Source organism: Sorex araneus, chromosome 1 (genome assembly GCF_027595985.1).
Source record: "Sorex araneus isolate mSorAra2 chromosome 1, mSorAra2.pri, whole genome shotgun sequence".
Classification (NCBI taxonomy): domain Eukaryota; kingdom Metazoa; phylum Chordata; class Mammalia; order Eulipotyphla; family Soricidae; genus Sorex; species Sorex araneus.
The window spans coordinates 450,723,037-450,736,257 of NC_073302.1; the positions used below are offsets into that span (position 1 = coordinate 450,723,037).

Sequence of the window (13,221 nt, forward strand, 5' to 3'; positions counted from 1 at the left end):
GCAGGGAGCGCGTGGCTGAGAGGTGGGCACGGGTGGGTCCTGTCAGGTGGCGGGCGTTTGGACATGCTGGGAGGGGCGGGCCAGAGCACGTCAGGTGGCGGGAGCAGCGTGAACGTGCCCCCCACGGGGCTGGGGGAGTGGTCCAGAGTGGGGACCTGCCATGCCGGTGGCTGGGGTGGGACACGCTCGTCACGTGACGGGGAGCAGGAAGGAGCGTGCCGCTCCCCGTGGTTAGAGATGGTGGGAATGAGCCCCCCACGAGGCTGTGAGAGGGCATCGTGGCGCTCCGCGCGGCCGGGAGGGGTCAGTCTTCCTTTCACTGGCAAAAAAAAGACGACAACTGAACTCCGTCCACTTCCTTGTTGACGTCTTTATTTCTGTTCGCTGTTGCCAGGGGCAGGGCCAGAGTGCAGCGTCCTGGGGTCGCCATGTCTGCACGAGGCTCTACCCTACACGGGCCTTTTCTTTCTTTAAACTATAGGGGATGGTTATGCTCACAGAAACAGGGTGCGTGCCCTGGGGGAGGCACGCCCCACAACAGCCCACCCTCTGAGCACCTCCCCCCCATCTGCCCCCCCCACACCGTGGGATCACGTGGGCCCGGGACCTGCTCTGTGCTGAGGTTTCCAGAACATTCTACGAGCGGGAGCACTAGTCACTGCCCACCCACCCACCCAGAACAGAAGAGAGAAAAATACCAACACCCAGAAATGCCCCCAGAAATGCGCCCCCCCGCACCCCGTCCACACACAGCTCCCACCACCCGCACTTACCATGGGAGATTTATAGTATCTATGTAGTATATTTATGAAATCTGTAATCGTTAGCATTCCTGCAACAAAGAATTTCATGCATTAAACGTGAAACCCCGGAATGTAAACTTTCTGTGACAAGCAAACGGAGTATCTGCAAGAGGAGCACCATGACGGCGCTGAACGGTGCCAGGCACGGCTGCGGGCATTGTCGCTCGGCCCTGCGGCCATCGCTTCCACCTGACGCGTTTTCCTTGGGAGGCTGAAGCCCTCGGCTGCGCACACGCTAGGCAAGTGCCCTGCCGCTGAGCCACCCCCGACCCTGCACCTGCCTGATGCTCAGGGCAACGCGTCAGAGCAAGCCCAGGGGTCGTGAAACATCACTGAAGTCTTTTTTTTTAAACTTTTTTTTTCTTTTTGGGTCACTCCTGGCTCATGCACTCAGGAATCACCCCTGGCGGTGCTCAGGGGACCCTATGGGATGCTGGGAATCGAGCCCGGGTCGACTGAGTGCAAGGCAAACGCCCTACCCGCTGTGCTATCACTCCAGCCCCTGAAGTCTTTTTTTTTTTTTTTTTTAAATAGCGTAGGAGCACTGCTGTTTATGCAGCCATTGGCTAAGCTGATTGAACCGGGCATGATTCCGCTCACTGGAGTCTTGAGGTGACAGTTAGGAACTGTCAATACTTTATTTTTTTGGCTGGGCCCCACCTGGTGGTGCTCAGGGCTGGCCCCTGGCTCTGCACTCCGGGATCCGTCTGGGGGTCTCGGGGATCGTGCGGGGTGCCGGGGGTCGGAGCCAGGTCGGCAGCAGGCCAGGCAAGCGCCTTCCTGCTCTCAGCTGCTCCTGTTCCTTTTGAGGGGGTCACACACTGTGGTCTCTGGGGTCACTCCCAGCGAGTGGTGCAAGGGGACCATGTGGAACTGGAGCCCCTTTTTGCATGCCCCCTCTTCTAGTACATTCTAGAAGCTCCAGAAACAAGACCCCTCTGAGGCACAAGGATCATTTTCTCAAGACCATTCTGCCAATGAGGCCTTTAGCGGTCACTGTTTCTGAGCCCACTACGGCACCCAGACACCCGGTGTGTCAAGACGCAGAGGTGCCAGCTCTCCCTGGGGAGGGGTGTGGACCGGAAAGAGACGCTCTCCACCGTCTGCCTGGCGAGAGGAGACGGGGTGTCTGGACAGTCCCGGGAGCTGATGTGAGCTCAGAGTGCCTCGACGGGTCAGCCACGTTGGCACTGCCCACCTGTCCTGACAGACGGGGGTCCCACTGAGGGCAGGGGGGCCCCGGGTTTGTGCACGGGCCGTGAGTGGGCTCAGAAATGGTCCCAGCATGTCCCCCCCTCGCCCTGCTGTGGTCTGTGGCCTGGCCAAGGCCCCGCCCGGCCTGCACAGCCCAAGCCGAGGGGGTTGGGAAGAGCGCGTGGCTGGGACGGGGCCCGAGTCCCCAAGCCAGGGCTACGACACCCGGATTCTCCACTTGTCGCGCCTCCGCTCCGGATTTCGCCAGGAGCCGCGTGGCTTACCTACAAAGCTTTGCTTTTTGCTCTCCCAGAGGGGCGCGGCCCGGACGCCGTTGGCCACCAAGGCGAAGAAGGCCTTTTTCACCTGGGGACAGGGCGAGAGAGGGCACACGCGTCAGCCGGACCTACCCAGACCCCACGCAGGGCCTCTGGGAAACGGTCTGAGCGGCCGGAAGTGGCCCAGATCCATGTGATGCTGCCGGGTCACACGGAAAGCCGTGCCGAGCTGGCCGACTTGTGCAGACGACTTCGAACGCCTCTCCACGGAGTCTGGCCGATGAGACGTCCCGGGAAGAGAGGAAGGCCGAGTCGAATTCCCCCTGCACGTGTCCCCAAGGGAGCCGGGAGTGGTGCCCGCAGCTACGCCGACCCCACGGAGCCTTCTCACAGGAACACGGACTTTTGGATGGTTTAGCGGGTGCCGGGATGGAGGTAGGTACCAACCCCCCTTTAAATACTGAACTAACCTGACAAGACCATCAACGACAGTTTCATGTCAAGTGCTCCAACAACACATCTGGAGGCCGCCCCTCCCAGGGACCCGCCCTCCCGCTCTGCATCTCCTTTCTTTCTTTTTCACTCGCTACTTTGTTTCTCCTCTCTCCTCCCCCTCCCTCCTTTCCTTCCTTCTCTCTTTCAGCAGCTCACCACATTCTTTCAAGTTCAAAAAGTATTTTTGCTTTATTTAATTTCCAAGCATCTCCCCATTTGTTTTCATCAATTCTCATTTTCAAAGCCTTGTCATCTGACGAGAGTTGAAGTGATTTCTGTCTTCTTGGTCTTACAGGGACAAATTTTGTGACTCAGAGTGGAGTCAATCTCGAAGGATGTCCAGGGAGAAGAAGGGGGACGTGGCTCTTGGGGTCCAAGGACCCCGGGCTGTGGCGGCCCGTCTCTCCAGCGCTTGGCTGCTGACACTTTGCCTAACTCATCAATCCAGCCGTGACAGTGGGTTGTTATTTAAGATTTTTTATTTTTATTTATTTTTATTTTTTTACTTTTTGGGTTACTGTTTAACCCAAAAGAGCCTGAAAGAGCCTCCAATGCGGCACCGCTGGGAAGGACGAGTAAAGAGAGGCTGCTAAAATCTCAGGGCTGGGACGAATGGAGACGCTACTGGTGCCCGCTCGAGCAAATCGATGAACAATGGGATGACAGTGACAGTGACTTTTTGGGTCACACCCGGCAATGCTCAGGGGTTACTCCTGGCTCTTCACTAAGGAATTGCTCCTGGTGGTGCTCAGGGGACCATATGGGATGCTGGAAATTGAACCTGGGTCGGTTGCGTGCAAGGCAAATGCCCTCCCTGCTGTGCTATCGCTCTAGCCCCCCCCCCACCCAGTGTTTTTTAAAATTAAGCTTCTGGGCTTGGCCACGCTGCTGCAGGGGCTCCCGGCAACCCCTTCCCGAGTCCCCTGCTGTTGTCCCGCTGTGGACACCGTCATCTGGGCTTACTGGCTGCTGACTTGAGTATCTGAACGCTCCATCGGTAAGTGCGATGTGAATGCCAGAAGGATCGAGTTCAGAGTCTCCACACAGAGATCAGTGACCTTTGCCCTTGAGGACTCCGGGCCACGGGAGCATTTCCCCTTTCCTGCTTCCCACCTACGTGCCGCAGACCCCGAGCAGCAAAGCCTCAGGAGGAACCGCGTCTCTGCACCTCCGTCCCCCGCCCCGCCCCCAGCTCCCTTCCTTCCCACACCCCGCCAAGCGCGGAGCGGGGCGCACGCACCTGTAGGGTCGTGTCGAAGACGACGAGCTTGGAGCTGGTGGGCACGATGTCATAGCACCGGTGGGACCTCATGAAGCGCATGTAGACGCCGCTCTCCGAGTCTTCTGCTGCGGGGCAGGAGGCGCAGGTCAGTGGAGCAGGCGGCCCAGCTCCTCCCCAGGCTCTCGGCGGGCCTCCGCCTGCTCACGGGACGTCCAGCAAGATCGGGTCCCTGGCTCACAACTGCCCGGGCAGGGGCCGAGACCTCCCGCAGGCAGAGATGAGAAATGGGCCGGGGGCCTGTGGCGGGGGGTAGAGCTGAAACCCACTAACTCGAACAGAGAAGACGATCCTGGAGCGCGAAGCCAGAACCAGCCCCCCAGCCCCGAGCAGGAGGCCAGCCCCTCCCCTCTGGACGCCTCAATCCTTTTTTTTTTTTTTTTGGTTTTTGGGTCACACCTGGCGATGCACAGGGGCTACTCCTGGCTCTGCACTCAGGAATTACCCCTGGCGGTGCTCAGGGGGACCATATGGGATGCTGGGATTTGAACCCGGGTTGGCCGCGTGCAAGGCAAACGCCCTACCCGCTATGCTATCACTCCAGCCCCCTGGACGCCCCAATTCTTCCCTCCCATCACCCTCTATTTTTTTTTTTTTTGCTTTCAGGGTAGCTACCGAGAGTATCGCGCCTGCACGGCAGAGCCTGGCAAGCTCCCGGTGGCGTATTGGATATGCCAAAAACAGTAACAATAAGTCTCACATTGAGACGCTACTGGTGCCCGCTCGAACAAATCGATAAACAACAGGATGACAGTGACAGTGACAGTGCTTTTAGGGTCACACCCGGCGATGCTCAGGGGACACTCCTGGCTCTGCACTCAGCAATCACTCCTGACGGTGCTCACAGGACCCTATGGGATGCCGGCGATTGAACCCGGGTCGGCCGAGTGCAAGGCAAACACCCTCCCCGCTGTCCTGTCGCTCTGGTCACCCCCTCGGGGGCCTCACAAGCAGCCTTGACTCTCGCTGTCCCGTCCCCAAGGCCTGAGCTGGGGACAGAGCCCGGGGCCCCGCGTGCAGGCACTGGCTCGCTGGTACCGTCTGCCCTGACACAGTGGGGACCCCGCCCTTTGGTGCCACGGCCAGGGGTGCCCTCAGCACCTGAGGCTCCAGGGCACGGGACCCTGGGCACACACGGAGGACCGGGCAGGTGAGTCGTGGCCCCCAGTGCTCCCCCGCCCCGGCTCCACGCATGCTCTCTCCGACACGCTCCAACACGTGACCCGCTCCCAAGTGCATCCGTCAGTGCCGACTTCATTAGCCGCGCTGCCCGCCAGGACCGGGGCTGGTTCATTTCATGACCGGAGCTTACACTGTGAGAGGCGTGTTTCTGTTTGCCTCTGGGCCACACCGGGCAGGACCGAGGACCACGAGGTGCTGGCATGAGCCTCCCACACACAGCCCCGACCGCTCTCCCAGACCAAGGGCAGATTTCATTAATTTATTTTTCTTTGCCACCCCTGTAAGTGCTCAGGGAGTACTCCTGACTCTGTGCTCAGGGATCAGTCCTGTCAGGCTCAGGGGACCGTCTGAGGTGCTGGGGATTGAACCTAGGTCGGCTGCGTGCAAGACAAAGAGCCTGCTGAACTCTTTCTCGGGCCCCAGGGACAGATCTTAAAACAAAACTTCACTAAAACCTCTCCCAAGGGCCAGGGCGAGGTGCTCGCCGTGCGTCTGGCTGACCCTGGTCTGAGCCAGACACCAAACAATGTTCTCCCAAGCAAGTGAAGAAAGGGAGGGAAAGAGAAGGGAGAGGAAGGGAGGGGGAGGGGAGGGGAGAGGAGGAGAGTGAGGGGGAGAGAGGGGGAGAGAGAGGAGAGAGAGGAGTGAGGGAGAGAGAGGAGGGGGAAGGAGAGGAGAGGAGGGGGGAGGAGAGGAGAGGAGGGAGAGGGAGAGGGGGAGAGAGGAAGGAAGAGAGGAAGGGAGAGGGGGGAAAGAGGGGGAGAGAGGGGAAGAAAGGGGGAGAGAGGAGGGGAGAGAGGGGGAGGGAGAGAGGGGGAGGGAGGGAGAGGAGAGGGAGGAGAGGGGCTGGAGCAATAGTACAGCGAGGAGGGCGTTTGCCTGGCATGCAGCCGACCTGGGTTTGGTCCTGGCACCCCGGCACCCCGCGTGGTCCCTCGAGCCCGCCAAGAGTGACCCCTGAGTGCAGAGCCAGGAGCGAGCCTGCGCGTGGCTCAAGAACCAAAACCAACCCAGGCCTCAGTGCAGCCAGTGGCCGAGTGCTCGCCCGAGTACCCACCCAGGGTCACAAGGCGCGTGTCCTCCTGGGCACGCACACCCCAGACCTGCCCTGGGCGGCCACTACAGCACGCCACAAGCTAGCTGGGGGACAACCGGCCTGGCTGCGGCAGGCAGGGCCGTTGGGGGCCACGTGCCCGCAGTCCCCCAGAGCCAGACCAGCGCGAGCCAGCTGGGGCCCAGGGGTTGCCTCAGGTGTCGGGCAGGGGCGGAAGCTGCCCCCCAGTTCCCAGACACGACCTGGGGGGCCCCGGCAGGACTCTGGCTCGGGGGACTTCTGGACCCTCAGGGCGCTGCAGGGCTGGACGTGTCTGGCCCAGGGACGGGGCGTGCGTCACCAAGGTGATGAGGGAAGACAGAAAACTCTAGAAAACTCTCCCTTCCAGCAAACGCCGCCTGCACTGTGGTGACCCCCCAGCCCAGCCTGGCCCCAGGCCCTGCGCACAGCCGCGGGGGCCCTGCCTCGCCGGCACCCCAGGCCCTTGCCAGCACCCGAGCTCGGGGTGCGGCTCAGCCTCTTCCTGGGCGGCCAGGGCACCCCAGGCTGCTGCCGGCTCTCCAGGGCCCAAACGGGCCCGAGGCCCCCGGCCCAGGGAGCCCCTCCTCGGCTCACTCCCCGTCGGCCCGCCCCTGAGGCCCTGTCAGACCGGAGCCCCCGCAGCTGCGTGCACGCCCGAGTCGGGGGTCTGCTGGAAGGGGCCAGGGCGGCCCCCCGGGGCCCGGACTGCTCTGTCACCAGGCAGGGGGGGTGGGGGCACAATCCCACCACGCAGCCCCCAAACAGTCCATCTCCTCTCCAAGAGGGGTGGTGCCGACCCTCGCGGCAGCCGGCCCTACCCGCGGTACTGCAGGGCCGGCCGGGGCCTCTCAGCATGGTGCCCGTGCCCGGGACGGACAGCAGGCACAGCTCAGTGGGCCCTCAAGCACCAGGTCCTCTCGCGGGGACACGCAGCCCTGGAGTGAGAGGGTAAGAGAGAGACAACGGGGACCCTGGCACTGGGCCACGCTGACAAGTGACGGGGACTGCAGCCCTGGTGGGGGAGCCCACCAGAGACCTCCACCACAGCCCCCGGCCACAGAGACCCCCACCACAGAGACCCTCACCACAGCCCCCGATCACAGAGACCCCTGACCACAAAGACCCCCTCCACAGCACCCGACCACAGAGACCCCCACCACAGAGACCCTCACCACAGCCCCCGACCACAGAGACCCCTGACCACAGAGACCCTCACCACAGCCCCCAGCCACAGAGACCCCTGACCACAGAGACCCCCACAACAGCCCCCGACCACAGAGACCCCGGACCACAGAGACCCCCACCACAGCACCCGACCACAGAGACCCCCACCACAGAGACCCTCACCACAGCCCCCGACCACAGAGACCCCTGACCACAGAGACCCCCACCACAGCCCCCGACCACAGGGACCCCCACCACAGAGACCCTCACCACAGCCCCCAACCACAGAGACCCCCACCACAGAGTTCCCCATCACAGCCTCCGCCACAGAGACCCCCACCACAGCCCCCGACCACAGGGACCCCCACCACAGAGACCCCCATCACAGCCTCCGCCACAGAGACCCCCACCACAGCCCCCGACCACAGGGACCCCCACCACAGAGACCCCCATCACAGCCTCCGACCACAGAGACCCCTGACCACAGAGACCCCCACCACAGCTCCCTGACCACAGAGACCCCCCCACAGAGACCCCCACCACAGCTCCCTGACCACAGAGACCCCCACCACAGAGACCCCCACCACAGCACCCGGACCACAGAGACCCCCACCACAGAGACCCCCACCACAGCTCCCCGACCACATAGACCCCCACCACAGCACACCAATCAGAGACCCCCCACAGGACCCTGGCCCAGATGCCTGGACCACTGTACACCCGAACCACTGTATACGCCAACCATAGTACACCCCTGGCCACCATTCTCCCTACCAGAGTACCCCGACTTCTAACCACAGCATCCCTGACCACAAATATCCCCAACCACAGTACCCCCACCCACAGAAGCCTGGTCACAACCACTGTGCATCCCCAACCACGGATACCCCTGGTCACAGACACCCCTGGACGCAGTACCCCTATCACAGATACCCGACCACAGTTCACCCCATCATAGATATTCCCAGACACAGTGTACCACCCATAGCACCTCTGACCACAGAGACCCCAACCACATGACACAACCACATGGCCAACCAAGCACTGGGGTCCACAGAGACCCCAACCACAGATGATGCCAACCACGAATACTCCCAATGGCAACCCCCGACCACGGATACCCTACCCACGGGTACTCCCGACCACAGATACCCTAATCATGGATACTCCCAACCACGGATACCCTACCCACGGGTACTCCCGACCATGGATACCCTACCCACGGATACCCTACCCACGGGTACTCCCGACCATGGATACCCTACCCATGGGTACTCCCAACCACGGATACCCTAATCATGGATACTCCCAACCACAGATACCATACCCATGGATACTCCCTACCACGGATACCCTACCCACGGATACTCCCAACCATGGATACCCTACCCATGGATACTCCCTACCACGGATACCCTACCCATGAATACTCCCAACCACGGATACCCTACCCACGGGTACTCCCAACCACGGATACCCTACCCACGGATACTCCCTACCACGGATACCCTACCCACGGATACTCCCTACCACGGATACCCTAATCATGGATACTCCCAACCACGGATACCGTACCCACGGGTACTCCATACCACGGATACCCTACCCACGGATACTCCCTACCACGGATACTCCCTACCACGGATACCCTACCCACGGGTACTCCCTACCACGGATACCCTACCCACGGATACCCTAATCATGGACACTCCCAACCACGGATACCCTAATCATGGATACTCCCAACCACGGATACCCTACCCACGGATACTCCCAACCACGGATACCCTACCCACGGGTACTCCCAACCACGGATACCCTACCCACGGGTACTCCCAACCACGGATACCCTAACCACGGGTACTCCCGACCACGGATACCCTAATCACAGGTACTCCCGACCACGGATACCCTACCCACGGGTACTCCCGACCACGGATACCCTAACCACGGGTACTCCCGACCACGGATACCCTAACCACGGGTACTCCCGACCACCGATACCCTAACCACGGGTACTCCCAACCACGGATACCCTACCCATGGATACCCTAACCACAGATACTCCTAACCATGGGTACCCTAACCACGGATACCCCTAATCACGGATACTCCCAACCACGGATACCCTAACCACGGATATTCCCAAACACGGATACCCTAATCATGGATACTCCCAACCACGGATACCCTACCCATGGATACTCCCAACCACGGATACCCTACCCACGGGTACTCCCAACCACGGATACCCTAACCACGGGTACTCCCAACCACCGATACCCTAACCACGGGTACTCCCAACCACGGATACCCTAACCACGGGTACTCCCGACCACGGATACCCTACCCACGGATACTCCCTACCACGGATACCCTACCCACGGATACTCCCAAGCACGGATACCCTACCCACGGGTACTCCCAACCACGGATACCCTAACCACGGGTACTCCCAACCACGGATACCCTACCCATGGATACCCTAACCACGGATACCCTAACCACGAATACTCCCAACCACGGATACCCTAACCACGGATACCCTAACCACGGATACCCTAACCACGGATACTCCTAACCACAGATACCCTAACCATGGATACTCCCAACCACGGATACCCTAACCAGATACTCACAACCACGGATACCCTAACCACAGATACTCCCAACCATGGATACCCTAACCACGGGTACTCCCAACCACGGATACCCTACCCACGGGTACCCTAACCACGGATATTCCCAACCACGGATACCCTAACCATGGATACTCCCAACCACGGATACCCTAACCACAGATACCCTAACCACAGATACTCCTAACCACAGATACCCTAACCATGGATGCTCCCAACCACGGATACCCTAACCAGATAGATACTCACAACCACGGATACCCTAACCACAGATACTCCCAACCATGGATACCCTAACCACGGGTACTCCCAACCACCGATACCCTAACCACGGGTACTCCCAACCACGGATATTCCCAACCACGGATACCCTAATCACGGATACTCCCAACCACGGATACCTTAACCATGGGTATCCCTGGCTACAGTACAGTCCTGACCAGATACCCCAACCACAACCGCTCTCACCAGATAACCCCTAACTACGGCACATCTCCCCCAGCCTCTGATGGCAGCATGCTGGCGGGCACCCCAGCGCACACTGGTCACCTGTTCTTGTTTTGTAACCGTGAGGAGTGGAGCTGAGAAGACCCTTTGCAAAAGGCCTGGCAGGGGAAGGTGAGGGGACAGGCAGCATGGCCTGGTGGCAGGAACGGGCAGGTGGCCCGGTGGACACGCCACTGAAGGTGGGGGCCGTAGCACAAGTGCCCGATGCCTGGAGAGCCAGGAGTGGGAGGTGGCACCGTCCTGGAGCACAGCGGGCGGGGGGTGGGCGGGGGTTAAACCCACAGCTGGAGAATGCAAGTGCTCCGGCCTGCCAGGCCCAGCCTCACAACAGGGCAGTGGCAGAGGTGGGCCCAGCACCCGGCGTGGGGGACACGGCAGAGGGGACCCGGCACCCGGGACCAGGAGACAGGGCAGCGCGCAGGACCAGCCCTGGTGATGTCCCCTCTCCACCCCAGCACCCCGGTGCCCGCCAAACCATGCAGCAACGCTGGGCCTGCCCCGACATTAGCCAGCACACAGCACCCAGGGCTTTGAGGTGCTGAAGCTTGGTGCTGGGCAGCACGGACCTCCGGCTTGTGCTGAGTGGACCTGGCCTGGCCTAAGAGAGCCAACAGCCTCTGCATGGGTGTCCTCGACTCTGCATGCCCCCACGACCCCAACGTGTCCCCGGGGAGTGACGGTACCCGGGACCCGCCGGCACTCACCAGATCGGGGGAGGGCGAGGGGGGCTGAAGCGTCTGTGGGGGGTGGAGGGGCCGCAGGGGTCCCTGGAGGCGTGGGGGACACAGCGTGGCAGAGGAAGACAGAGACTTGGTGGGGGGAACCAGGTAAGCCCACGGCCCCACGCATGCCTGGGGAGACGTGGGGGGTGGGGACGCAGACGCCCCATCACTGAGGCCGGGGAGGTGGTGGGCAGTGGGCAGTGGGCAGTGGCCGGAGCACAGACGGGCCCCCGCCGCCCGCTCACTCGAGGCCCCACTTCCGGCGCTTCTGACAGACACACATGGGGTCAGGCTTACTCGGGGACAGAAAACTACCTGGTGACAAAACTGAGCACCCCCGCATGGCCCCGTGTCGGGAGGGGACCGGCAGGATGGACACCCGCCCGGGAGCCGGAGGGCGGCGAGCTGCGTCGGCCCTGGGAGGATTCCACCGGCTGGCCCAGTTTCTTCCTATTTGGGATGAGTAAGCGACAGGGCCCGGGACGGCAGGGAGCGAGCCAGCGCCCTCCGACACCGGCTCAGCCAACGGCTTCCCCGGAATTCAGGAGCACTGAGCCTCCTTCCAGAGTTTGACAGGGTTATTTGTGGGATCGGTAAGCCTGAAAGCAAGGACTGCACTCCCGATAAAAATAGATGGGTGAAACGGGAAATTCCCTTTTTTAGATGTCTAGCTCGATATCTGACACGCATCCCCATGGCAGGAATAATGCAAAAAAAAAAAAAAAAAAACCCAACCCCCAAACCACTTGTGTGTCTGTTTTGAGAAATGCAACGTCATGAACTTAATAACTCCAGCAAGACGCCACTCCCTCGGCGCTGTGTTGAAAACAATCCCAATGTTAGCATTCAAAGCAAAGCCTCCCCAGCGCCAGGACCTCACTGCACCGCCCAGGGCGCCCTGCCCGACGGACAGCGTCCTGTGGGGTTTCTCTGCAACACCCACTGGCAGAGGGGTAATCTAGTATAATCCCCCGAACACTGATACCAGCGCCCGCTCAGACACTGGGGAAGTAAGGCCCAGAGAGGTCAAGTGACTCCTCACGGTCACACAGCAGCACTGAGCCCAGGCTAGGCCCGCATCTCTGTCTGGCGTCTGTCCCCAGTGACTCTGCAGAGTTTAACCGCAATGGACGCTGGGGGTGACGGGGCATCAGAGACCCCCAGGGCCCGGCACACTGCTGTGGATATTCAAAGTCTTCTTGGAAAGGGCCACCACACCACACCGCCCTACAAACAGGGGCAGAATGTGACTTGTGGCCAGGAGTGGTGCCACGGGTCCCGTGTGGGACACGGAACCCCTTCCGGCAGCACGGGCTGCAGGGAAGTCCCAGCGGAATTCTGGAAGGTATCGAGTAAGGGCTTGCGAGTGAGGAGGGGGCGCAGACTCTGGGGGTCTAACGTGAGCATCATCTCCCAGCAATACTGCTCTCCCCCCTCCCTCTCCCTCTCTGTCTCTGTGTCTCTGTCTCCCTCTCTCTCCCCTCCCCCTCCCCATTTCTCTTTCTCCCCCTCTCTCCCTATCTCTCTCCCCCTCCTCTCTCCTCTCCCTCTCTCCCCCTCCTCCCCCCTCTCTCTCCCTCTCTGTCTCTCCGTCTCTGTCTCTGTCTCTCTGCCCCCCCCCCCCCCAGGCCGGCCGGGCGCTGCCTGTAATCGAGCAGAGGGATTAGAGGTGGCACCGGGCCCGGTGCGCACATGGCACACGTGTGCCCGCGGCTTTCCCCATCCTCCGCGGCAGGAGAAGTCCCCGCACGAATAACGGGGGGCCCGCGGCAGCCGGCGTCCCCAGCCCCTCCCCCTGCCGAGCCCCTAAACTTTCTCCCGGGCTCGCGCCGACCCCGGCCCGGAGGAGGCGCCCGGGCGGGTGGGCGCGCGGCGGGGCCGGG

At 61.4% G+C, this 13,221-nt stretch overlaps 1 protein-coding gene across 9 annotated transcripts in view; it reads right to left on the reverse strand.

Moving 5' to 3' along the window:
• The window catches only part of PRKAG2 (protein kinase AMP-activated non-catalytic subunit gamma 2), a 111,165-nt gene that overhangs the window by 15,351 nt on the left and 82,593 nt on the right, over positions 1 to 13,221 (reverse strand). For 4 of the 9 annotated variants that reach the window (XM_055131274.1, XM_055131301.1, XM_055131323.1 and 1 more), the window contains 3 exons: positions 4,011 to 4,117; positions 2,282 to 2,363; positions 774 to 832 (listed from right to left, as the gene is read on the reverse strand). In XM_055131274.1, coding sequence (XP_054987249.1) covers positions 774 to 832; positions 2,282 to 2,363; positions 4,011 to 4,117 — 248 coding nt within the window. Of the gene's footprint in view, positions 1 to 773; positions 833 to 2,281; positions 2,364 to 4,010; positions 4,190 to 13,221 lie in introns of all 9 variants that reach the window. The other 5 variants (XM_055131284.1, XM_004620189.3, XM_055131316.1 and 2 more) reach the window with 2 other exon arrangements.